We start from the raw sequence: 22,925 nt of genomic DNA, 5'->3' as shown, positions 1-22,925 counted from the left end.
TTTTTTTATCAGGTTAGTCAGTTTGTAAAGAGGTTAACAATTCCTGTAGGAAAAGAGACTTGAAATTAGAGAATATGCATTACATTAAAACAAAGCAAAAACACAGAAATGGTTGAGCTATGCAGAAGTTCACAGAGATCCAGGGTTGGGGGGAGCATAAGTTTTAGCGGTAATTCTAACTAATTACATCTTAATCCATTCCACAATAGGATTGGGCTCCTTTTGGAAGACCACCAAAAGCTGAATTTCTTAATTATTATTTCAGGTATGTTACACTTTGGTTTAAACAACTAAAGATTGAACAGAGTTGGAAAACAAAAAAAGTTACTGAGCATTAATTTGATCTACATAGTAGCATCATTTGCCAGTAACAATGTTCACTCTGCTAGGATTTTCCAGAAGGGGTATTCTGTAGCTATACCTCACCCCCTCTTTTTCTCAGTGACACTTCCCAGGCATACCTGTTCATCATAAGCTTCATTGACAAAAATCTCACTGTTCATCAGATTCTCCTCTTCTTGATCATTTTCTTTATGGCGAGTCAAATTTCTTGATGATGCTCTACTGTTTCTAGAAATCAGAGAAAGTCAAAAGAGTTGTTCCTTAAGGTAGAAGCTGGGATTGGGACATGGTTAGACATGTCCAACTTATCTCCTAGCAAAGGTTATTGTTATGAGGGCTGTGCTCCGTTTTAATTGTCTCTTTAGCAAAGCGACTGAAGAAGAATTAATAATACTCAAATCAGTTATGATTTATTACTAGGCATTCACTTAACTTTCCAAATGATACATCTTCTCAATTGAGGGGAAACTAGGTAATTGGAATCAGTGAGAACTGAATCCAAAAACAGGTAAGTAGCAACTGGACACAGGTAATTTAAGAAAGCAGCTTAATGTAGAAGACAGACCTGACTGACAATCAGAAGCCAAAGGGAAGCACCTCAGTTCATCTTGATATTAACCAGTTAGCTATTAACCTGTGTTACTTTAGGTAAAGACAAATCATTCCTTCTGGCCTTTTCTTTATCTGTAAAGTGAAGGCTGGACAGAGGAGATGTAACTTGTAAAGCTTTTTTTTGGTCATCTCTGCAATGACCCTTCCCAATATGTTTATCTAATCAGTTTCTTCCATTCCTATATCTTGCTACTCTAAAGCTTTATTTTATTTAATTAAGCTCATTCTTAATCTAAATCATCATTTTGTTATCCTTGTTTGTTTCTTTAATTCAATGACTCTCTTGCTCTTAGACGAAACTTAATGCTTTTACGTTAAATCTTTCATGAGTTTCTTTATTTCACCTCCTGTTATGGGCTGAGTTTTGTCCTCCCAGAATTCATTCATTGAAGTTCTAACCTCCAGCCTCGTGTACATGCCTCGTACCCCTTACAATATTGTTTGCCGCAGATCTCACTCAAAGAGATAGTCACAATTATGATTTTCCCAGTAACACATAAGGCTGCTTCATAGCCCAAGTCTTTCCTCAGAGGACAAGTTTCTAGAATAGATTCATACTTCCAGCCCCATTAATCTTGTTTTTATTTATTTATTAATAAGACTTCTTTGAAATAAAATTCTCCCATGAGGACACTAGTAGCTACTCACCGTTTTAATTCATGGTCTCTTCTGAAATATACAAATGCTCCCAGAACCATGAGAACAACCAGTAGGGCTATGGTTAAGCTGAGGGCCATGTAGCCAGGGGTGGATCTGCGTGCTGCTTCTTCACAGAACTCTCCACCATATTCCATCAGACAGCTGCATTTCCTCAGTTCTCCTTCCATAGTACAGGCTCCCCTCCCATTACAGAAATCGCTGCTACAGGGCAGATGTTTTGCCTTCTGTGAGTCCTTGAGCTGAACAGACTCTCCTCCTCCCTTGGTTTCTGAAGTCTTGCTCTCTTGAGTAGGAGTGAGAGGTATTAGTGTTTTCCTAGCAGGATGATTCATCCCTTCTGGACCTGGAGATCTAGCTCTGGTGAACTTGGTACCCTGGACAGGCTGGGCAGCTTTTGGTGTCAGTCCTTCACCAGCCTCTGACATTTTAGGTGTCAAATGAGTTTTATCTGGATAGGTACCTACAAAAACAGTAGGTATGAGTGTGGGCATATACACAAGTTTGTCACTGTCAATTAAGTACTATTTCAGAAGAACAAGAATTCTAGCGGACCTAAGCAGATAAGTTTGAATTTTTGAAATCACAATCACTACCATTACTTTTGGCCAAACAAAAAACTATTAAAAGCTTATAAAAAGCTGAATATCTTAAGGCGCTTAAAATATTTCATTCTGGGACCAGTGCAGTCTGTCATACCAATCTATTTTTAAATTACAGTATGCAGAATTTTAGCCAAGGTAGATTCGTCCAGTTATAAAAATGTTTTACTCTGTAAGGATGAGTGTGGTAGATCTAAGTAGTAAATATCCAAACTAAAAAGGTTTTCAAGATATAAATTTATCTGTAAGTATTTCAGATTTTTTGAGTCCACAAAAACTGTAGGTTTAGTGAGATCTACAAGTTGCAAATAGTGAACCAGATTTGGTGGCAGTGGTGGGAGGGGCCCTTATAAGGCAGGGATTAGGCAACAGGGTTCTAACCAAAGAGAAATCCAAGAATTAAGTTTGTGTTTAAGGCATTTCACCATATTCTCCATCATTGTTGGCACAAGTATTCCTCACGTGGAAGACCAAACTACAAGGGGTGAAGACAGCAGTATTAGCAATAAAACTGCCTCTTGCCTCTCCCCTAAGCTGGCATCACAGGAGTATTTTCACTCCTGGGCGTTTAGGGCTCTTGATGGTAGGGTACATCCAAGGGAAGCCAGTCTAGTTGTATATAGCCAGAACCATTTCACTAAAAAGTTTTATGTAAAAGTTAGGGTGAAATCATAATTAAGGAGCAGAACCAACTCTTGGGCCCAGGTTATCAGGAATGGGAGAGCAAGTGAAGGGATGTTAGGTTTCTGGTTTCATTTTAAAACCAGGTGGTGAAGGTGACAGATTTCTCAGTCATTTGCCCCCATCCTTGAGTCACTGCCAACACAGGACTTTCAACAAAACCACCCTCATTTGCTAAATGAAGGAATCAAATGACGGAATCTGGGAATCAAAATCCCTTATCTTTCCTGTTTAAGGTGTTTTTAGGGGTAGTAACTGGTCTTCCAGCTAGTCGGGTTTTAGGAGGATGAGAATTTAAGTTGAGAAGTCAGTGAGAACTCTTTACTGTAAGACTCCTTTCCCAAGTCTCTTCCTTTATTTGTTATGACCAGTTTCAGTACCAAGCCCACTGTCTCTTCAATTCTACAGCACAGGGACTTGGATACCAGTGGAGCTATAGCTATAGAATAAGAGGCTGGTGGTTGCATCAGAATTAGATATTATGATCACTCAACTGACTGGCCATGACAACACCTTCCCATGAAGACGCTATGTGGCACAATATTTCTATAACAAACATCTAAAACTAAGATTTATGTACTAATATGACAGTATTATAGACTAATATAACAGCTTTACACACAATCTCTTGGATTCATTAACAACTCTATGAGATAGAAAGTGCTATTTTCACGTTAAAAACAGGGAATCAAGACAAGTCAAATAGTTTGCCCAATCTCTTACCCTAGGTGATGCTCACAGTTGTGATCCGTTTCCATGGACTAAATCATACCTAGGTTAGATGAGTGCTCTTTCACACAACATACAAACTGTCGAGCCCTGTGGAGCACACTATCATATTGCCTACCCTAGAGTCAAATTAGCTTTTTACAAAGAGTCCACGTAATCTATATCCAATTGCCCATTGTTAGAAGTTTCATATTGTTCAGTTTAATAATACAGTAATAAAGAGGTAACAATTTAAAGGATAAGATCTTGAGAAATACTGTGGAATTAGATATTACTAAATAAATCATTCATGGTGACCAGTATTGGGTCCTGGGTAGGAGTTACTCACAGTCCATTTCATCAGATCCATCCAGACAGTCAGCTTGACCATCACAAACTTGCTCCACGGAAATGCATTTCTGACCATCCTTACAGGATTGTGATGACGCAGAGCATTGGACAGCTTCAACACATTTATGTATGTCAGCCAAGTAGTACCCACTGGGACATTTACAAGTCTGTCCTTCAGGGTTTGGTAAACAGATATGGCTGCATCCTCCATTGTCTTTTGAACAACTGTTACTACCTGTGGATCCCCACCCCCCAAAAAAATTTGATTTAGATTGTTTCAGAAGGGTCTTCTGTAAATTTTCTGCAAGTAGACTATCAGAGTTACAGGACCCAGGTGTTCTGCCCAAAGTAGCTTTTCAATTTAATTTCTTTTAGTCAACTAAGAACCAAATGATTGGTTATTCTTCTTCATGGATAAAGATGGCTTTAGAAGGCTAGGAGTTCAGATAACGAACCAGCTTAAGAAAAACTAAGGTGAACTCTGGCTCATCCAAAATCTACTGTAAGTTCTCTCTTACTTTCTACCAAGTAGCCAATATCAGAACTAGGGGTGGGCTTAGAAATAAAGCTCTCTTTAGATGAGAAGATGGAGGCTGTGGTCTCTCTCATCCCTCTAAGAGTCATAGATATAAAGAACAGATTGGTGGGTGCCAGGGGTGGGGGTTGGAGGATGGGGGACAAAAGTCTGATTAAGTCAGCCGTTTATATCTTCCCACTGTTCTCCAAGGTTTATATCTCAAGCTTTTACTTCTGGTGAGGTTTTACCTCTTGACATATTCTAGGAATTGTGGAATAGGCTGCGTATATAATGAAGATAAAAAGTACTTCAGAGGTGACAGGGACCCCCTTCTGGTTCTCAGAAGTCAGTGACAGATCAGCATCACTTGGATGACAATTTATCACACTGAAGAATTCTTAAAAGGTTCTCCCAACAAAACCAAGACTTCAGGAGTTTAAGCCAGACTAGTACCAGTTTATAAAGCTTAGCCTTCAAAAGCAAACCAATGGAGCAGCATTCCCTTAAGACAAGTACATTCATCATATATGGTGGTGGTAGGTATGGTTAGCTATTCGAGCTCACATTGTTGGTGTTAATCTCAACTAGGGACAAATTTCATCTATTACTAAGCCCACCATCACCCTCTCCAAACGCTCAATTAGGCACTCCATTTGTGTCTATAATAAAGTTGGAGAAACACATTTGAGCACCCTCAAGTTGATATTTCAAAGATAAGTTAACACCGTAGGTAGATACAAGTGACAGTGAGTAGGATGAAAACCAGTTTCACTTTAGAACTAAAAGGGAATTTTGATTATGTCACAGTTGAAATTCAGCCTACAGTAAAAGAACTTAAAATAGAGCCCAAGCCCCAGCCCAATATTCTTACCACTACTGTGTCTCCTAGATAAGTAATAGGACTAGTTATACACCAGAACCAGATTGTATAACTGCATAAAGATATGAGAGTTATACAGATCTACAGGAATTTGCCAGAGAAACATCTTAATGGGAAACACAAAGATATTCCAAGGAGATATTGCAGGATGGAGCAGTCCCTTCAGGGGAAATTCAATAGACTTCAGTGTTGTTACCATCTTTGTAAGCTTGCTTACCCTGTTGACCAAGTTTGCTATAAACTTTTAAATCCATAATCTTCTGGTCTACTTGGAACCACCGATTTTCTGAAAGTTCTGTGTTGCTGTACCAAACTTTATTGATTTGGGCTGAAACAAAAGCCAGTGAACAATCATTAACAAAAGTGAAATTCTATCTTACAACAACTTTCTAGGCAAAAAACATTGCTCAGTAGAAAAACTGTCATTCATGTGCCAAAACTCCAGTTGAATGACAAGGTTTTTACAGAAGAGACATGTTTTTCTACATCTTGTTTCTGGGAAGAAACTTCAAGATAAATAAAAAACAGTTATATGCCTTTGTTGAAGATAAAATCTGGTGGAAATTATGTACAGCACATTCATATATGTCCAGATACAAAGGTAGAAAATGAGGATATGAGACACTTAAATGCAGCTCATACAATTGATGGGTAATGATTTTAAACATTGTTCTAGAACAACATTTCTGAAAATGGCTCATCTGCACCAAGAGTCACCAGGTGATCTTAAAATACATGTCAAAGGTATCACCACACACCTAATAATTTAGCATCTTTGGGGTAGGACCTGACAACTTATTTTTGCAGTTCTGATGAGGGCAGCCCAACTGGTCAATAGACCAGCATTTGGAAATATAAAGAGAAAGATTTGTTTTAAACAGAACTTTCCAGTTTTAACTAGTCAGAAGCAATGTACTAGAACACTGGGGTTTAGATAATTTCTTTGAATATTAAAAATACCCAGGAAGGACAGAATGCTCTAGAATTCACCTAGTACTCTGTGTGTATTTGGTCAACTGAGATGGTACTGCCCTCATGTTACAGCTAAGGTGTTACAGCTACTAACTGACAAAGAAGTCATAGCACCTCATTCCAATTCCTGGCCCAGTTCTGTCTGTACCATACCGTGGTGTCCTCCAAAGCCAAGAGCTTCATATGAGAGCCAGAAATCTCAGGCAGAATGAGATTAAGCATATTCACATTAAGCATATTCACATATAAACAATAACCGAATGAGTAAAAGCTCCCCAAATCACAGTCAGATTTAGAAATAAGACCTACCATCATCAACTGTTGTCCAGAACATCATGCCTTGGCCATACGTAAAGAGGTGAAGGCCCTGAATTCCTCTGCGGTCTACTCTGTATCTAGAGCCATCTGGTTGAATACTTTCTATGAGTCCTCTCCCTAGAAGGAGAGGTTCAGTTAATCTCACTTAGCCCAAACAGCTGTACTCCATCCTGCAGCTCATTATGTCTTGTCCTGCCTCCCCTCCAGGAGGGCATTGCCATGCATTCTTTGAAGGCCAGTTTTTATTCATTCCACTCTAACAGTAATACACAAAGATTTGCTCATGCACATATGTTAAGTTCTTGATTTTATTCCTTCATCAAGAGGCAACTGCATGACTCTCTGGGCTACTGTATGCTACTCAGGATGGGGAATGATTGCATTCGTTTGGAAGGTTGTGCAGAAAATGTAAACTCAGATCTACAAGTTATTTAAAGTTCTAGCTGAAGACCAGAAAGCAGAACATCACTATTTCACTCTGGCCAAGGTCCCTCAGACTCACATTCAGAGTGTAGAAGCTAACTGCTTACCAGGATCAGCCCAGTACACTCGGGTCCCTGCATCTGAAAAGGTCAAGCCCACAGGGACCTGGGATTTTTGCCATAGCACCTTCCTCCTGCTGCCATCCATGGAGGCACATTCAATGCTGGAGCCATGCCTGCCGTCATCCTGGGAACCCAGGTCCACAAAGCACAAGGTTGCAGTCGGTGGATGGAGCATGACAGAGGCTGGGCGGTAAAGACTGTCGCTGAACAAGACCACGGAGTACTGGCCCTTGGAGGAAGCTACGTTGATGTGAGGATTCTCACTGTCAATCCAGTATATGTTTCCACTCAACCAGTCCACAGCAAGGTCAATCACTGTCCCCTCCACAGATATGATTTTCCTCCAAGAGAGCTTTCCAGATTCTTTCAGCCTCAATAGCCAGATATCACCCTTATTCCACTCTGAAAGGTAAAGCATCTTCTCCTGCACAAGGTAGTCCATTGATGCAAGCTGGTTCACATTGGTAAAGGGAAGAATCCTATGTTCTGGGAAAGTTGCTTGTTCTCGTAAAGCTTCTAGATTTCTCAGATAAATCTATGGGAAAAAGTTAGGTGGATGACACCAGTTGAATCTAGTCTAATCCTTCATCTTGATTTTGCATTCATGTTAGGATACCTAAGTTCATATTTTCACATCTTCTATCTTCTAAAAGCAGATAGTATTTCTCTCCCTTCCTGGAGCTCCAAGCACCTAAAATTCCTTGATTCCACTCCTCTATGAAAGGCTCTCCCCTTAATTTTTTAAATTTATTTTTATTGAGATAAGATTGACATATAACATTGTGTAAGTTTAAGATGTAAAAGGTGTGGATTTGATACATTTATATGTTCAAGGCCCTCCTCTTTAAATGAGTTCACTATTCAGATCTTACTGAAGTTGAAGCCAATTTTCCAACCCCAAAATTTGTTTCATCGTCTTAAAATACCAAAGTTGACAAGTCCTCTGGGGCATACTAGGAGTGACTTGCTTGTTGGTACCTTTTATCCTCCTATGATTTAAGAGAAGTTCCCTCAGGCTGCAAGCCCACCAAGCTCCTTGTATTATTTGGATTTACTCTGCCTCATCAGCTAGGTACTTGGACGATTCAGCCATGTTAAACACACTCTCCGATCCCTAGCCTCACTATGTTCTGAGCTATGAAGCATTTCTTAAGAAGCTTCAGTAGAAGTGGTCTTCATTTCCCGGCTACTTTATTTTGGGCATGACAGCTCCCAGCACACAGTGAATATGAAAATTTAAATTGTATTTAAAGAATATTCCAAGAGGAAGAGCCCCCTGGAATAGTCAAATTCAAGAGGATTCAAATTACTCAAAGTCTGAGGTAGACCATGGCCCAGGCACAGACACGGGACAGGACAGGGCAGTACCTGCATGATAACTGTGGGCAGCGTGAGGAACAGAAATGCGGACTCCTGGAGTGGAACACAGGTGACGCCATCGTCTGCAAGCAAGAGTCCAACTGGGCAACGACAGCTTCCCTTGGATCTCAGGCTCAGAAGGCACAAGTGAGAACATCGCGTGTCCAGACAAGGATTAGAAGACCTGGGCTGTAGCACTTGGTGTATTACCTGGAAGATAACAGCTAGATGTCACCACACATTACCGAGTCCTTAAAAAGAGCAAATGACTAAATCTTGCCTTCTAATCATTAGAGATGGATGTCACTCCAGTTGGTCCTTGGGCAGCTCATACATGTAGCCTTTTCAGGGAGGATTAGGGGGATATTTTGAAGCATAAACTATAGACCTTAAGTCCGTAAGGCTGTTCAAAACGCTTGATGAGGACGGCCCTGTTCTTGCCTGTTGCCTTTTTCATGCGCTGTACTGTTCGTGTCTTCATTTCAGACCAGAAGACTTCATCTTCAAACACAGCTACCGAAAAGGGGCTCTTGACTTGTGTTAGCTGCAGCATCTAAAATGGCGATGGTGAGGTTTCCGGGACGAGTTTTACACAAGGCACATGACATTTCACACAAGCCTGACACCAAAAGAACACTTACACTAATACCAGTGCCATCGAGATTGGCAGAGCCAATACAGTGAAATTTGTCATCAGACCAGAATAGCTTCCCACTCAACTGGTCAAGAGCTATGCTAGTTGGCCAGCCAAGACCTTGGTTGATGAGTATTTTTCTGCTGTCACCATCCATTCCAGCTTGTTCTATTTGAGGTTCTCCTCCAATTTCAGACCAGTACATTAACCTATGTGGATAAAAACCAGCTTTAAGATAAAGTATTATCTCATGGGAAAGAACATCTATTCATTCCTTAAAACACTGACTTAAAGTCCAAACTTAAACTTGGTCTATGCTTTAAGCATAATTTGTGGAGTAGTGAAAGAGGGCTTTCCTTGAAATTTTATGGTGATTGTTTATTCATCATTTAGGGGTAAAAATACCTATAATGACACCTGTATAAGAAACCTAAAAAATACGTTAGTCCCTAGCCTGGAACATATCCAGGGAACTTGCCAGTTTTTTCTGGGCTAGAAAGTAGCCTAGTTCCAAGGGCAGATGTGTGCCTCAGACCTCATTCTTGGTCACAAGCTATTCCATGCTCCAGGAAACTCCTGCCAATTTCCTGAGGACCATGTTAACAGATTCCTGGTTGGAGGTATTGAAAAGGTGAGAAAAGCAGAGGGAAGGTATCTGATCTCAGTGACCTTTGGATCCTGAGTTTTGCTCTGTCTTGTTCTTCCATTTGATACACACATGGCCATTCTGAGGGCTTAGCTCTGACAAGTAGGGAATGCTGTCTCTAAGTTTCTGGCCCTTTGCAAAGGAAAAGGACTCTAGAAAGAAGAATCTGGGCTCAACCCCATCACCCAATTATTTTGACCCCATCACCACCACCAATCACATTATTGTAAATTAAACACTATCCCTAGTTCCATTCTCCGTCTTCCTGCAATTCCGAAGCCATAAAAATTCTCCTTTTAGAGGTATATTTGTTTATCTTAGCAAATGAAAGTATAAGCATGCCACCAAGTAAGCACATCTACATCTCACTTTTCTGGAATAAAGGACTTTTCCCAGGAGCTTTCAAAATTACTGTGTTGACTCACATCATCATAACATCTAAAGTAGAGTCACATAAGTTTCTGTTCACCCATTCTGTGTTAAGGGAACACAACCAAAGTAGAATTAAAGAGGAACATCAAGCTTAAAGGACTTGACCAGGCATTGTGACACCTGGACTCACCCATTTAGGGGATCTAAAGCTAGGGACCGTGGTTGGTTTAAGTTATCGTCCAGCACGATTGTGTACTCAGATTTTCCTCTCCAAACAGCAGTCAGTTGAATTGCCGAAATCTGACCAGCTGCCTTGTCCGTCCAGTAGAGATTCCTCCCAATCCAGTCAACCGCTATACAGTCTGACTTTATCCCTGAAGAGAGGAAAAAAACTATTCAACATGTGTACTTAGGTTAAATTATAGCCTTTACTAGGTTTGAGGTCACACAGCAGACTCACATGCCGTGTTTATTTCTTTTCCATTGGTATAGACATCTCCATCAGAGCTGTCTTCTTTTAAATGCTCCAAAATACTATTTGCAGAGGAAGATGACCATTACAAATGATGGTCACTGGCTGATAGTTTGTCTATGTCTATTGAGATGGCACCTTTCCATTTCTAACCACTTAGCAAGCCTTGATCCCTTTTAGTTAAGGAGATATAATCCAAGGTTTAGAAAGTTCACGGCCACTCATCTTATTGTTCATGCTTATGTGTATATAGTAAGGGCGAGATGAGAGACCACGTAAGGGCACATACCTTTCACCACCGTCCCTTTCCTCTTCGTATCCATGCTTATCCACTGGATACTTTCTGCACCAAGATCAGTCCAGAAGACTTTCTGATCCACTAAGTCATAGTCGATAGAGAAAATAATTAGGTTCTTGTCTGTAGTTGCGAGAATATCTTCTTTCAAGCTCCTCATTCCATAGAGGAGTAGTTTAAACTGAATTGCCACGAGCAGGATTGGTTCAGTACCTGTCAAGTAAGGACTGCTTTCAGCATGACCTTAAGGAGTTTGAATGGTGAACCCAGCTCTGGCTAAGGAATCAGAGGACAAAGCAGTGTTTGCCTGCTCGTTGCCAGAGCTGTCATACCAGGTAGCTGGCATTTAAGTGGTTCTTCCCCTGATGTGATGGTTAAGCTAATAGCCGTGGTTCAGAAATACTTAGAATAAAGGCATGATTTGCTTAAATTGAAAACCACATTTTAAACTAAATATCTGGGGGTAGGTGAGCAGGAAAGAAGTGCTTGTCAGGTCCTTAGATAGTTACTCTAATTTTAGGTAAGGCTAACCCATGGTAACAGAGGCCCGAGTTATGATTTTGTTATACTAACGCCTTATTAGTGGATGCTTTCAGACTCGAATTCAGTCTGAAATATGAGGTATAAAAAGGGAGTTTGGGATCGTGCTAGTTTTGTTCTAAAGACAGGTAAAGCAGGCAAGGACACTTAAGACCTGATAAAGAGAGATTTGCATCAATATTCCTGGAAGATCTAGGACCTCCAAGCCTTTGACCCCCAGCTTGGGAGATAGTCCCAGCTCTAGTTTACCTGTTGCTTTACAGGTATGGCCATCAGGCTCCAGCAAGTAGCCAGGATGGCAGGTACAGCTGTAGGAGCCCTGGGTATTGATACACGTCTGACTGCAAGGCTGACCACCCAACTTCCGGCATTCATCCACATCCTCGCAGATTTGGCCACTGCTTTTCAGCTCAAAGCCTTGCTCACAAGCACATACCTGAAAGAGGTTGGAAAACATTAAGACTTTCTGAAGACAAGTACAACATTGATATAAAGGCCTCAACATTGATATAAGAAGCACATGGCAATGTATTCAGTGTTAGCAACTCGAACTGTTCTTTGAACCAACTTCATCTTAATTACAGTCACCTTCTCCATTTCATCAACCCTGCCGCACACCTCACCCCCTTGCCACCACCAGGGGTCCCAAGTTAACAAAGGAGTCAGCTCAGGACACTAGAACCCCAGCAGAACCCGTAAGTGAAAGACACGTAGACAGCTGAACTGGTTGCCGATAGATGTTACTGTGACCAGACATCAGAACAGTTTTCTTCCACGTGCCTGTCAGAATGAGGTTCACCATGTTCAGTCAACTAATAATTCCAGACCAGAACACAGTCAGTCCTCAATTTAAGGGCAAGTCATTCTAAATACTCTTATGGAAAGGACGGCCATGGGGAGGTACTCAATTTCCTAAGCTTCGTCACGAGGGGGATTTTTTGGCTCTTGGGACGATCCACAAAACCTTGCTGCTTTGGTGACCCTAAATGTCACCCAGAGCTCACAGCTGGGGTGGGAAGGACCTCGGTAGTTGAGTTTCTGGAGGCTGGGCAGCAGAGTTCCAGAAGACACGAGACAAGAAAGGAGCTAGGCAGGACTCACCAGAAAGGCTCAAGCACAGGGGTGCGGAGGGATCCAGACAGCTCTGCCACAGACTCAGACTCTGACTCAGAGCTTCAGGAGCCATCAGAGACAGCCCAGATTAGGACGTCTCCCCACTTCCCTAAATCACATCTCTGGTGCTAAAGGACAGGAACTGAAGCCACTCACGGGTCCACGGGGCGACGGGTAGCAGGTGTGGAAACATTGCCCTTGGCCACATGCCGACGATGAGCACCTCCCGCCTTCATCGGAGCCGTCGGCACAGTCCTCCTTCCCATCGCACACCAGACTGAGGTCCAGGCAGGCGGAGGAGCGGCACTGGAACTCAGAACTCTGGCACTTTCCAGGGGGGCCTGGAGGGGATGACTGCCTACTTTCATCATCAGCCCCCAGCCAAACATCCCTCCCACAGCAAGCCTCCCTTGTATGCATCCTAGACGACTCCATCCTGGTAAAGGGATGGATTTCAGGGCCTGTAGCGAACGCACCTGCTCACTGAGCTAGGTGCTCATGCCAAGAAGCAGCAGGTGCCCCTTTGAAGCCATCTGCCTTCTCCCCTGCACTTACATCCAGCCTCGTCACTACCGTCCCTGCAGTCACTCTGCCCATCACAGCGCCAGGGCTCAGGCACACACTGGTCTCCACTGGCACAGGACCACTGCCTCGAGCCACAGCGAAGCTCCTCAGGGTCACAGTCCTGAAGAGACAGTGAGTGACTCCGTCAACAACACCTGCATTTAGAGCCTGGGAAGGGTCCTGGAAGGAAGAGGAAGCCTCAAGTCCCTCCTGAAACAAGGCTAGACAGAGCCTGAAAACTCGAGTGGTATGAATTAAAGAAACTCCTGCATCTGGAATTCAGGCGAGAAGTTCTAGGTGATACCAATGTGGGCGGGAAGTGGGAAGAAATGTCTTATTTTGCAAACTGACCAATCAGGAAGTCTTAGTTCCACTTAAAAAACAAAGCAAAAGAATCTGCTCTAGAAACTCTACTGTAGAATTCTTCCCACCATTTCTAACACATACTCCAGTAAATAAAAACTTACACCACATTTTGCACCTGACTTGGATTCTCAGATCTGGTGCAGGATGTATGGGAGAAAGGAAGGGGGTACTTCTGTGCACCTGCTATACTCCAGCACCTTGAGATAGTCTCAGCCCCTCAGACACTACCTATTATACTGATGGGGAATAGAACACTAGGGCATAAGTACTTTTTTTAAGATCAATGCAAGCGATAGTTTAAAGCCCGGGCTGCATCTCATACAGTGTGGGAGCACCAGTGGACGTCACCGTGACTATTAGGCAAAGCATCAGAGCATCTAAGTAGGACCTTAAGCCACAACAATCAAGACCTAACACTTGCAAACCTACTACAATAAAGACCTCTTACAAGTTTGACTTTCAACAAGAGGCTGTTAACCCTTTGGACACTTTGATGCAGCTATGAGTGGCTTTCTGGGCAGGAATTATGGAAGACTTCTCTGTTGTATTTTCCCAAGTTTTCTACTAGGAAGCATGTGTTACTGTTGCGATTAGAAGTCAGCTGTATTTTACTGAAAGGAGAGTGGGCTACCTTCTCATCGGTTCCGTCTTTGCAGTCTAAGTCATGGTCACATATCCATTCTGCCAACACACACTCTCCACTCCTCGGGCACTTCACCTCCCCTGACAGGCATGTCAGGGGCCAGGCAGGACAGCCCTCTTCATCTGAGTGGTCCAGGCAGTCCCGGTTCCCATCGCAACGCAAGGAGGAAGACACGCATTGGCCGTTCTGACATTTAAATTCAGACATGCTGCATTTTTCATAAACTGAAAAACAAAGCTTTAGGTAAGAACTCAGCCAGATAGGAAAGAAATTTGATGGCAGATAAAATGGTTTGAAGATCCTCAGTCTTCTGCTGTCACCTTGAGAGCTAAGCCCCAGCAGGTGTTAGGACAGGCAGGTGGTTCAAGCAGAGTGTTAGGCCAGAAAAAAACCTACTAAGCAAGCCTGGAAAATGCTCTTGGTCCTGAAGAACGAGGGCTGGGGGACAAGGTTGGAAGGACATGTAGGACATGTAGAAGGATGCTGGACTAGGTAAGGTAGTGGGATTTTCCTCTGGGATCTTAATGTCATCCAGGAAAAGAGAAATTCTCCCATAATTTCCAACATACCCTACAACTTATGTTCTTGGACTCAATTCCTCCAGATAGGAGTTGCTTGACTTGATTCAAGGAAAAGGGCCAAGTCCTAGGCAAAACTATAAATATGTATTGAGAAGTAAATTATACCTTGGGTTCCTCCCTCATTCCTTCCTGTGTCTTTTTCCTCCTGATGTTTTTCTCTCGAGCCCAAGTGCAGTCACACCCTCTGGCTACCCCACCTCCACATCCAAATCTATCATGGTACCTTACCCAGCCTCCTCTTCTTCCCACTTGCATTCCCCAAATTCTCTCTTCTACCTTCCTCCCACAACATGATTAAGGCCTTTGAAACATCATTAAGAAGAATGAAAATAAAGGTGTGTATCCCAAAAAAATGAGGGGGAAGCAATGATGTCTACAATGAGATGGCCCATCCCATGAGAAGGCCTAGGACCAAAATTAAATCTTCAAGGAGGCAGATTTTAGCCCAACAAGAAATTATACGTTATTTTATACATAGGCTGATTTTCCACTAATGAAAATCTTGTCATAGAAAGGGGTCCCCTTCTATCTCCAAACATGATCTCCAAGGTCCCTCTACCTCAGAATCCTTCATCTTCATCTGTTAACTCTGTTGTGGGTACAGTTGCTCCTCATCATTTGTGGATTCGGTATTTGCACATTCACCTACTTGCTAAAATTCATCTGTAACCCCCCAAATCAACACTCCCACACTTTCATGATCATTTGAAGAGACACACAAAGAAGCAAAAATATGAGTTGCCTGACACAACCTTTCTAATTGATGCAGAACAAGGCAACATTCTGCCTTCTTGTTTCTGTTCTCATACTATAAAAAGGTGTCCTCTTTGCAACCCACTTAGAACCATGCTTTTCACCTTTTTTTGTACTTTTTGGCAATTTTCCTGTTTCAAGTGGCCCCGAGAGTAGTGCTGAAGGGCTATCTGATGTTCCTAAGTGTAAGAAATCTACGATGTGCCTTGTGGAGAAAATACACGCATTAAATAAGCTTTGTTTGGCAAGACTGAGGTGTTGGCTGTTAATGAGCCAACAATTCGTGTTAAGTTGTCTTTAAATAGAAACACACATAAAAGAAGGTTATATGTTGATTGGCTGACAAAAATGTTGTGACCAGAGAAGCAAAGAACCCTCACCCTGTATTTTCCCAGGAGCAATGATTCAGTATCCTCTAATTCAGTGTTCATGGCAACTTTATGGAACATACCGACCCCGAGTAAGGAGACCTGACTGTAATGCAGTTGAAAATACTGCAAGGAACTTCCATGAACTTACTACAGCCTTGCTCGTCTTTTTGGTCAGAACAGTCTGGGTTGCCATCACACAGCCAGCTCTTGGGGATACAGCGGGTCTTGTCACAACGCAGAGAACAATCTTCGATGGGCTTCCAGCAGTCCAACTCATCGGACCCATCCAAGCACTGCTGAGCCCCATCACAGTGGTACTTCTCCTCAATGCACTTGTTTCCATCCAGACACTGGAAGACCCCTTAAATGGAAAGGGTCAAAAGCTATCACCATATATACTCATCACCCTGTAGGTTTATAATTAGATTAACTCACCCTCATTCTGGAGTTTGAACTTACTTGTTTGAGTTCTATATCTTAGTTGCTCCATAAATGAACTTTAATAAAGTGCGTGAGTCAATTAAGTTAGTAAGCTGAACTAGGTTGTTTAAATAATAAGGCCTCCTGTAGGTTTGGTTACTTTAACGACTTGTTAAAACACTACCAATTCTGTTATAAGTGGTCCATTTAGGTCAGTCTATAAAGGCAAATATTGGCAAACTTAAGCAAATGTGAGGAAGCAAGGAAGCAACAAATTATCCCTAGCAGAACACGGTGGATTTAAATGTGATAAAATGGACAATCACAGAGTCAGTATTCCGACAGACTGTGACTTTTATCTGTGATAATTTATAGGGAAAGCCAGTGTGATTATAGTAAACACTCTGACATTTCGTATGGTGCACCCAAGGCTGAATCACAGTACCTGGACCAAGAGACCGAGAACAGGAGATGGTGACACACCTGGTCTGTTGCAGAACTGGGAACAGTTCTCTTCATCCGAGCCATCCTCGCAGTCCCGCTTGCCATCACAGAGGTTCTCCCGGGAAATGCACTCCTGCCCGTTGCGACAGGGGACAGAGGATCGGGTGCAGAGGAGAGGGGGTGGCGGAGGAGGAGGACGAGGGGTGGATGTGGCGGCTCCTTCTACCTCAGGATCTAGAATAAACAGGTGAATCGGCAAGTCTGTCCATTTGGTTTCGGCAGTGGAGACGTGCTTTAACCATCCCCTCCTCGAAAACCCATGTCATGGCTAGGTTTAGGCACGCAAAATTAAGTAAGTTTCTGAAGACAGGGACTTGTTCTGTCTGGTTCCTGCTCTAGCATCGCATGCTGTAGGACAGAGACCAGCATTACTCTGAGGTGTCCAAGTCACACTACTAAAAGTTACCGGTGAGTACTCTTCAGCAACTGTCCCAGTAACCTAACATATTTGTTAGTAGAATAATCAAAACTATATTTTTTACCAAAAAGTTAACCTTTTATCGGCACACTTTACCACCTAAGAAATATGCCTGATGTTTCTTAGCCTCAAAGATCAGGTTAAACCCATGAATCCAAAAATAAGGCAATTTAGACAACAGAAGAAGATGAGAGACCCAAACAGAGCAAGTACAAATAAGGAGGAAAGGTTCTGTCCAGCTCTGCTTCTACTCTCCCTTGGGACTTCTGGCTGCTTCTACCAAGAAAGCCTCTGAATTCTGTTGATAAAATTTCTTCTTTTTCTGCCTCAAGATCCAGAATCAGAATTTTTGGCAGCACACCAAAGGCTTATATGAAAAGTGTTAACCCAGCTGTAAGCAGATTAATCTAAATGACAAGGCCCAGCTTCAGCAGGAGGAAGAGCTGCTTCTCCTGGTAACCACAACCCAGAGCACTCCACAAAGGGTGCTCCGCAAGATGGCACTGCTATGAGGAAGGGGGTTCCTTGGTAAAGTCAGTTTGGAAAACTGGTTTAGAGCAAGTTAAATGGATCTCTTTACTGCCAGACTGAAAGCTGCAAAATGGTAATGTGAAAGATGAATCCCGAAAGGAGCTTGTAGTGTACCCCCTCCTTGGGGTATTACTTAGGAACTTGTGTCACTTAGCGATTTTGAGAAATGTGTTAGAGTCTTACTTCTCCAGGACCAGGACAAGGACAAGTTAGGGAGAAGGCCCGCTGCGTCGCTGGTTGGGATGACTGCCCATACACACTGGAAGATGCCCAGGATTTTCTCCTAGAAGCACACACCGAGGAGAGCCTGGGAAAGTGGATCTCAAAGATTAACCCCCCCGGGGGAGGACTCACCTGGAACCTCCAGGTTCTCTGCTAGGATGATCATTCTCTGTATGTACGGCTCTTTCAACACCAAGAAGGGCTCTGGCATCCTCCTGTTCCACAGCACCAGAGCCGTTCTGTTCAGGGTCACCAGGTAGGGCTCGTGGGCCGCTATCATCCCGTCACTCCAGGTCTTGTTCAAAGTGTATGTTCTGTTTTTTAGGAGACTCAGACTTTGCAACCCTAAGGCAGAGTAAAATTCTTACAAGCTGACACAGAACAAGTAACTCGTGACAGTGAGGAGGCATGGATGGGTACCACTGGATTGCAAGGTTCAATGACCTCACACTGAAAATCAGCACAGTCTTGTAGGTTTTAGTTTTATCTTTAAAGATAATCCAAGAAAGTGTTAAAGCTCCAGGAAAGCAAGGTCTGCCCTATGGAAACTTCAGATGTGACTTTACCACCTTCCGTGTCCTGTCCTAGAACCCCGAGTCGTCAGCACACAGCTACCAGTTCTCAAGGATGGCTTCTGGGTGAGAAGACTATCACATTCAGCTACAAAGGCATAATCTGTACCTGCTCTCGAGTTACAACTGAAGCACCTGTACCTCGTTTGCAATGGAAGTTTGGTTCCTTTACTTCTACTTACAGAGACAGAAACAAATAGCCGCCTGCAGTGTTCAAAATTATGTTATTTCTGAAGTTTCTCTACCTTTAAAATCATAAGTCTAGACTTACAGATGAGAGCTGAGCTTGAGGTCCATGTCTGTGCCCAAGCTGTAACTATGCAAGTCAGAATTTGAGCCTACATCTAATGAGTTCCAAGAATGGCTGGCATCCTTATACTAAACCCAAGACTCCCACTCATCCTCTTAAGCTTCTTCCAACCTCTCTGGTTATGTAGTGCTTACCTGACCCTTTGGTGGCCCAGAGGATGCTAGATGAGCCGAGGTCTAGGGCCACATGGGTGTCTGCCGTCCAGGTGCCTCTCCAGATTTCCTGTCTGCCTTTGCCATCAAGGGTCATACTTTGCAAGTGTTCCCCACTTTCCAGCCAGTACAGCAGCCTCTTTGGCCAGTCGAGAAGAAGATGCAGGATAACACTGCCTGTTCTGTACAGGGTACGTGTGTCTGGGCCAGTGATTCTAGTCTTCTGAACAGCACTTCTGTCACAGGGCAGCCAGTACAAGTTCCCAGTCAGTATGTCCACACTAGCTGAACAGACTGTGTGGAGGACAAGTCACTTCCATTAGAAGGGGCATTCAAATAAGTTCACGCACTGTCTTAAACTCTGGACCAAGGATAGAAGGGAGACAATTAGGGGGATGCAACGATCAGTCCCTACAAGCCCACACACCTTGGTGGCACAATGAGCCCCATGGTGACTATTCTGGTTCCCCACCTTGTCTGTCACATGAGCCCATTTGATACTTGACAACCACCTGGCAAGGTAGACAGGCACTGCATTTTATAAGTTAGATATTTCAGTGGCAAGGCCTGCATTTGTATGCAGGTCTGCACCTTCAGATTCACATTCCTTCTTCATAGGCTAAGGATGAAAATCAATCAATTACATGTCAAATGACTAGGACTGAAATTGCTCTAGGAAGGCAGAGATTGAGCTCAAATGACACCAGGACAGTAGTATGAAAGGTTACCAGTACAATGGCTAGACAGTGAGGAGATCTACAACTACAAGATACAAATAGAAAGTTCTGAGCTTCTAGTCATGGAGCGGTCTTTCTGTAACCAACCTCCAGAGGCACTGATAAGGTTTTTTAGCTTTTTCTGGTCTTGAGTCTGGGTAGGATAGAAATGGACCTTAAATTCAATTTTGCATTGCATTGCAAAGCCCACCAAGCATCGTCTCATTAGAACAAAAGCGGTTCCTATCACTCAGGAAATTACAGAGGTCTTAGTTGCTCTGTGCCATTAACTGGGGACAGAGGCCAAAACATATATTTTCTATTGTTTCAGAGCTACCAATCACAGGGACTCAAAATTCACCACAAGAGCCAACTCAAAGAAATTGTCAGTCTTTTGCAAATCCTTGATATAGTTGTAACACAGAAACCAGTTATCAAAGATTAGCCAGTGGGGGGAGGTACATTTTAATTAAGTGGGAAGAAATCCATGATCAGAGTTTCCTAGACAGCCATCAGATGTACCGCAAGATCACTGCCTGTTTCAGTTTTATCCCTAAAGTTCTCTTAGTCAGGGACAGAAAGCTTCTATGTGCCAGGCTTGCCCGCAGGGCTCTGGGTAGAGTCTACTGCTCTGAAGGCTGTCTTGGGAACACGTATTCCAATACTGCACTTCCTGTAGTAAAGCAGATCCTTGGTACTTAAAGTACCCACTCCACAGGCATTCAGAAATCAGATTACTCACTCTGGAACTCAAGACCCAGTTCTCTTTTGTAAAGCAGATATTTGCATTTAGGCTGAGGACAGGGAGCTGAGGGTGGGGTGTGCCATGCAGGAGCGTGGGAGGGGAGAGAAAGTATATATTATCATATTAACAAAATATCTTGCTAGTTTACTCTGAAATCTGCATTGCAGATTGCTCCTAAATTAGTGTAAGAAAAATCTGCAATGCAAAGTTGAAATATTTAAGGTCCGTTTCCATCCTACCCAGGCTTAAGGCCAGAAAAATAGAATTTTAAAAACCTATCACCAACCATACGATTTCCCAAATCATGGTGGCCTTGTAAACTGTCTGCCCACCCTTCGTAAGGACAAGGGTACATCAGACACAATATTAAATCAGTTTAAAAACCACTCTTTGACCACTCTTTGAATCAGAAGCAGGTAGGTTTTTTGGCTCTAGTTAATTTTAGAGCTAGAAAATGAAAAAAAAAATTAAAATAGGCACCCCCAACTCACCTGTACGCTCTGTCCTAATCTCTTGCTTTTCCCCTGAATAGCCAGTTGAGTGGAACAGATGCCCCTGGGTATCTGTCCAGTAGATCAGGTTTCTTTTCCAGTCAATATCCAGTAAATAGATGTTCCTAGGATGCTCCTGAATTACAGTTCTCTCTACAGAAGTTCCCATAAAACCAACCTTCAACAAGTAGAGACGCTTGCCAGAGGAAAACACTAGTTTTAATTCTATCAAGGAAAAGGAGAGATTGATTCTTTAACTGTTTGTCAGATAAGCCCTGTGCTCCCCCCTTGAGCTATGCCCCTCTCTCAAAGTTAGGTTCCCCTCCAAAGGAATCATAAAATTCGCTGTAGAAGCACGCATATGACGTATAAGACGTGAATGCCCCTCAGAACTTCCTTGGAGAAGGGAGTCATGTGGGCAAATGGCAGTGCTGCTCAGCTTTCCCAAGGCACCGAGCCTTTTGAATTTCTGCTGAAAGGTTAACACAGAATCACGAGGGTTAGGGCTGTAGTGCTGCTCCATTTGATTCAGTGAAGTCATCAAGTCCTTGCTTGTAGCACACAAGGCTCAGTACAAAGAATTTTAACTCCCCATTGTTTCTCTAAAGGAAAGTTACTTGGATATTTAACAGTGTATATAATGTTTAAAATACAGTTTCAGTTGAAGTCTGGAGTTGGGCCCAGCAGCTTATTACGCCATAGCTACCTCTGCTGAAGTATGTTTTTTTTTAAGGTAGTTAGAATATCAAAACGTTTACATCATTTATTCTTAAAGCCTCAATTTTCTATAGAAAAAAATTCAATTAATTTGGGTAGAAAGGATAATCAATGTAGCCTTTACCATTTCAAAGATGGAACAGAAACACGAGGAATTACGTTAATACCGAAGGAGACACTGCTTACAAACGTAAGTCAGAATACACAACAGTCAGAAGACTATAGAGTGTTTCTTATACCAACTTAGCTGTTAAGTTTTCACATAGAAGCTATTTTTTTCCTGGTTTAAAACTTACCAAACCCTAATTCCACAGATGGATGAATGGATAAACAAAATATAGTATATCTATACAAGAAAATATTATTCAGCCTTAAAAATATTATTCAGCCTTCAGCCTTAAAAAGGAAAGTCTGACACATGTTACAACATGAATGAGCTTTGAAGATATTATGCTAAGTGAAATAATCCAGTCACAAAAAAGACAGATTCTGTATAATTTTACTTATATGAGGTACCTAAAGTAGTCAAATTCATAGAGACAGAAAGTAGAGTTGTGGTTGCCAGGGCCTGGGGCAACCACAGTTATTGGGGAGTTATTGTTTAACAAGAACAGAATTTCAGTTGGGAAGGTGAAACGTTCTGGAGATGGATGGTGATGGTTGCACAAAAATGTGAATGTACTTAATGCCACTGGACACTACACTTAAAAATAGTTAAAATGGTAATGTTGTAATGCTTATTTTAGTACAATAAAAAACTAATCAAGTTCTTTTGATAACAAAATTTGTTATCAAAGTAGGTTGTCAGTATAAAAGCAATTGATCCAAAAATGGAAGCTATATTATTTCCAGACCTACCACGGAAAGTGCCTTTTTGAGCCAAACCCATTTCACCCAGCATACTTACTGCTACATGTACCAGAAGGTAAAAGAAACATCCCCTCTGGACAAACACACTTATAGCCCTTGGGATGGACAGGGGACAGGAGACATAAGTGGCTGCAAGATCCTGGAACAAATGCTGGGTATCTGCCTGTTTTAAAATAAAAACAGGTTAGTTACAATTTCAGATGTATTTAATCCAAACTGGTTCAAAACCTAAGACTCAAGGGAAGTTAAGGCATTTTTGGCTTAAGGGGAATCCCGATACACTTGTTACCTCCTAGGTTAGGCATACTGACTTTGAACTCCTGTGGATCCCTGTCTTTCAGATCATTACAATTACCTATCTGT

At 42.4% G+C, this 22,925-nt stretch overlaps 1 protein-coding gene across 1 annotated transcript in view; it reads right to left on the bottom strand.

The window, feature by feature from the left end:
• The window catches only part of LOC102527632 (low-density lipoprotein receptor-related protein 2-like), a 33,098-nt gene continuing 10,173 nt past the window's right edge, over positions 1–22,925 (bottom strand). The window contains exons 12-33 of the mRNA XM_015236699.3: positions 22,600–22,725; positions 20,976–21,200; positions 19,006–19,317; positions 18,122–18,334; positions 16,798–16,992; positions 16,043–16,255; positions 14,178–14,413; positions 13,172–13,301; positions 12,773–12,957; positions 11,753–11,939; positions 10,958–11,176; positions 10,387–10,570; positions 9,186–9,387; positions 8,933–9,097; positions 8,554–8,754; positions 7,171–7,720; positions 6,632–6,757; positions 5,568–5,678; positions 3,952–4,188; positions 1,603–2,074; positions 462–570; positions 1–43 (exon numbers count right to left, since the gene is read on the bottom strand). Of these exons, the coding sequence (XP_015092185.3) occupies positions 14–43; positions 462–570; positions 1,603–2,074; positions 3,952–4,188; positions 5,568–5,678; positions 6,632–6,757; positions 7,171–7,720; positions 8,554–8,754; positions 8,933–9,097; positions 9,186–9,387; positions 10,387–10,570; positions 10,958–11,176; positions 11,753–11,939; positions 12,773–12,957; positions 13,172–13,301; positions 14,178–14,413; positions 16,043–16,255; positions 16,798–16,992; positions 18,122–18,334; positions 19,006–19,317; positions 20,976–21,200; positions 22,600–22,725 (4,628 nt within the window). The 3' untranslated portion in view covers positions 1–13. The remainder of the gene's footprint in view (positions 44–461; positions 571–1,602; positions 2,075–3,951; positions 4,189–5,567; positions 5,679–6,631; positions 6,758–7,170; positions 7,721–8,553; positions 8,755–8,932; positions 9,098–9,185; positions 9,388–10,386; positions 10,571–10,957; positions 11,177–11,752; positions 11,940–12,772; positions 12,958–13,171; positions 13,302–14,177; positions 14,414–16,042; positions 16,256–16,797; positions 16,993–18,121; positions 18,335–19,005; positions 19,318–20,975; positions 21,201–22,599; positions 22,726–22,925) is intronic.

The sequence above is a fragment of the Vicugna pacos genome, chromosome 26 (genome assembly GCF_048564905.1).
Source record: "Vicugna pacos chromosome 26, VicPac4, whole genome shotgun sequence".
NCBI classification, from domain to species: Eukaryota; Metazoa; Chordata; class Mammalia; order Artiodactyla; family Camelidae; genus Vicugna; species Vicugna pacos.
This window is presented reverse-complemented; position numbering and strand designations above follow the sequence as displayed.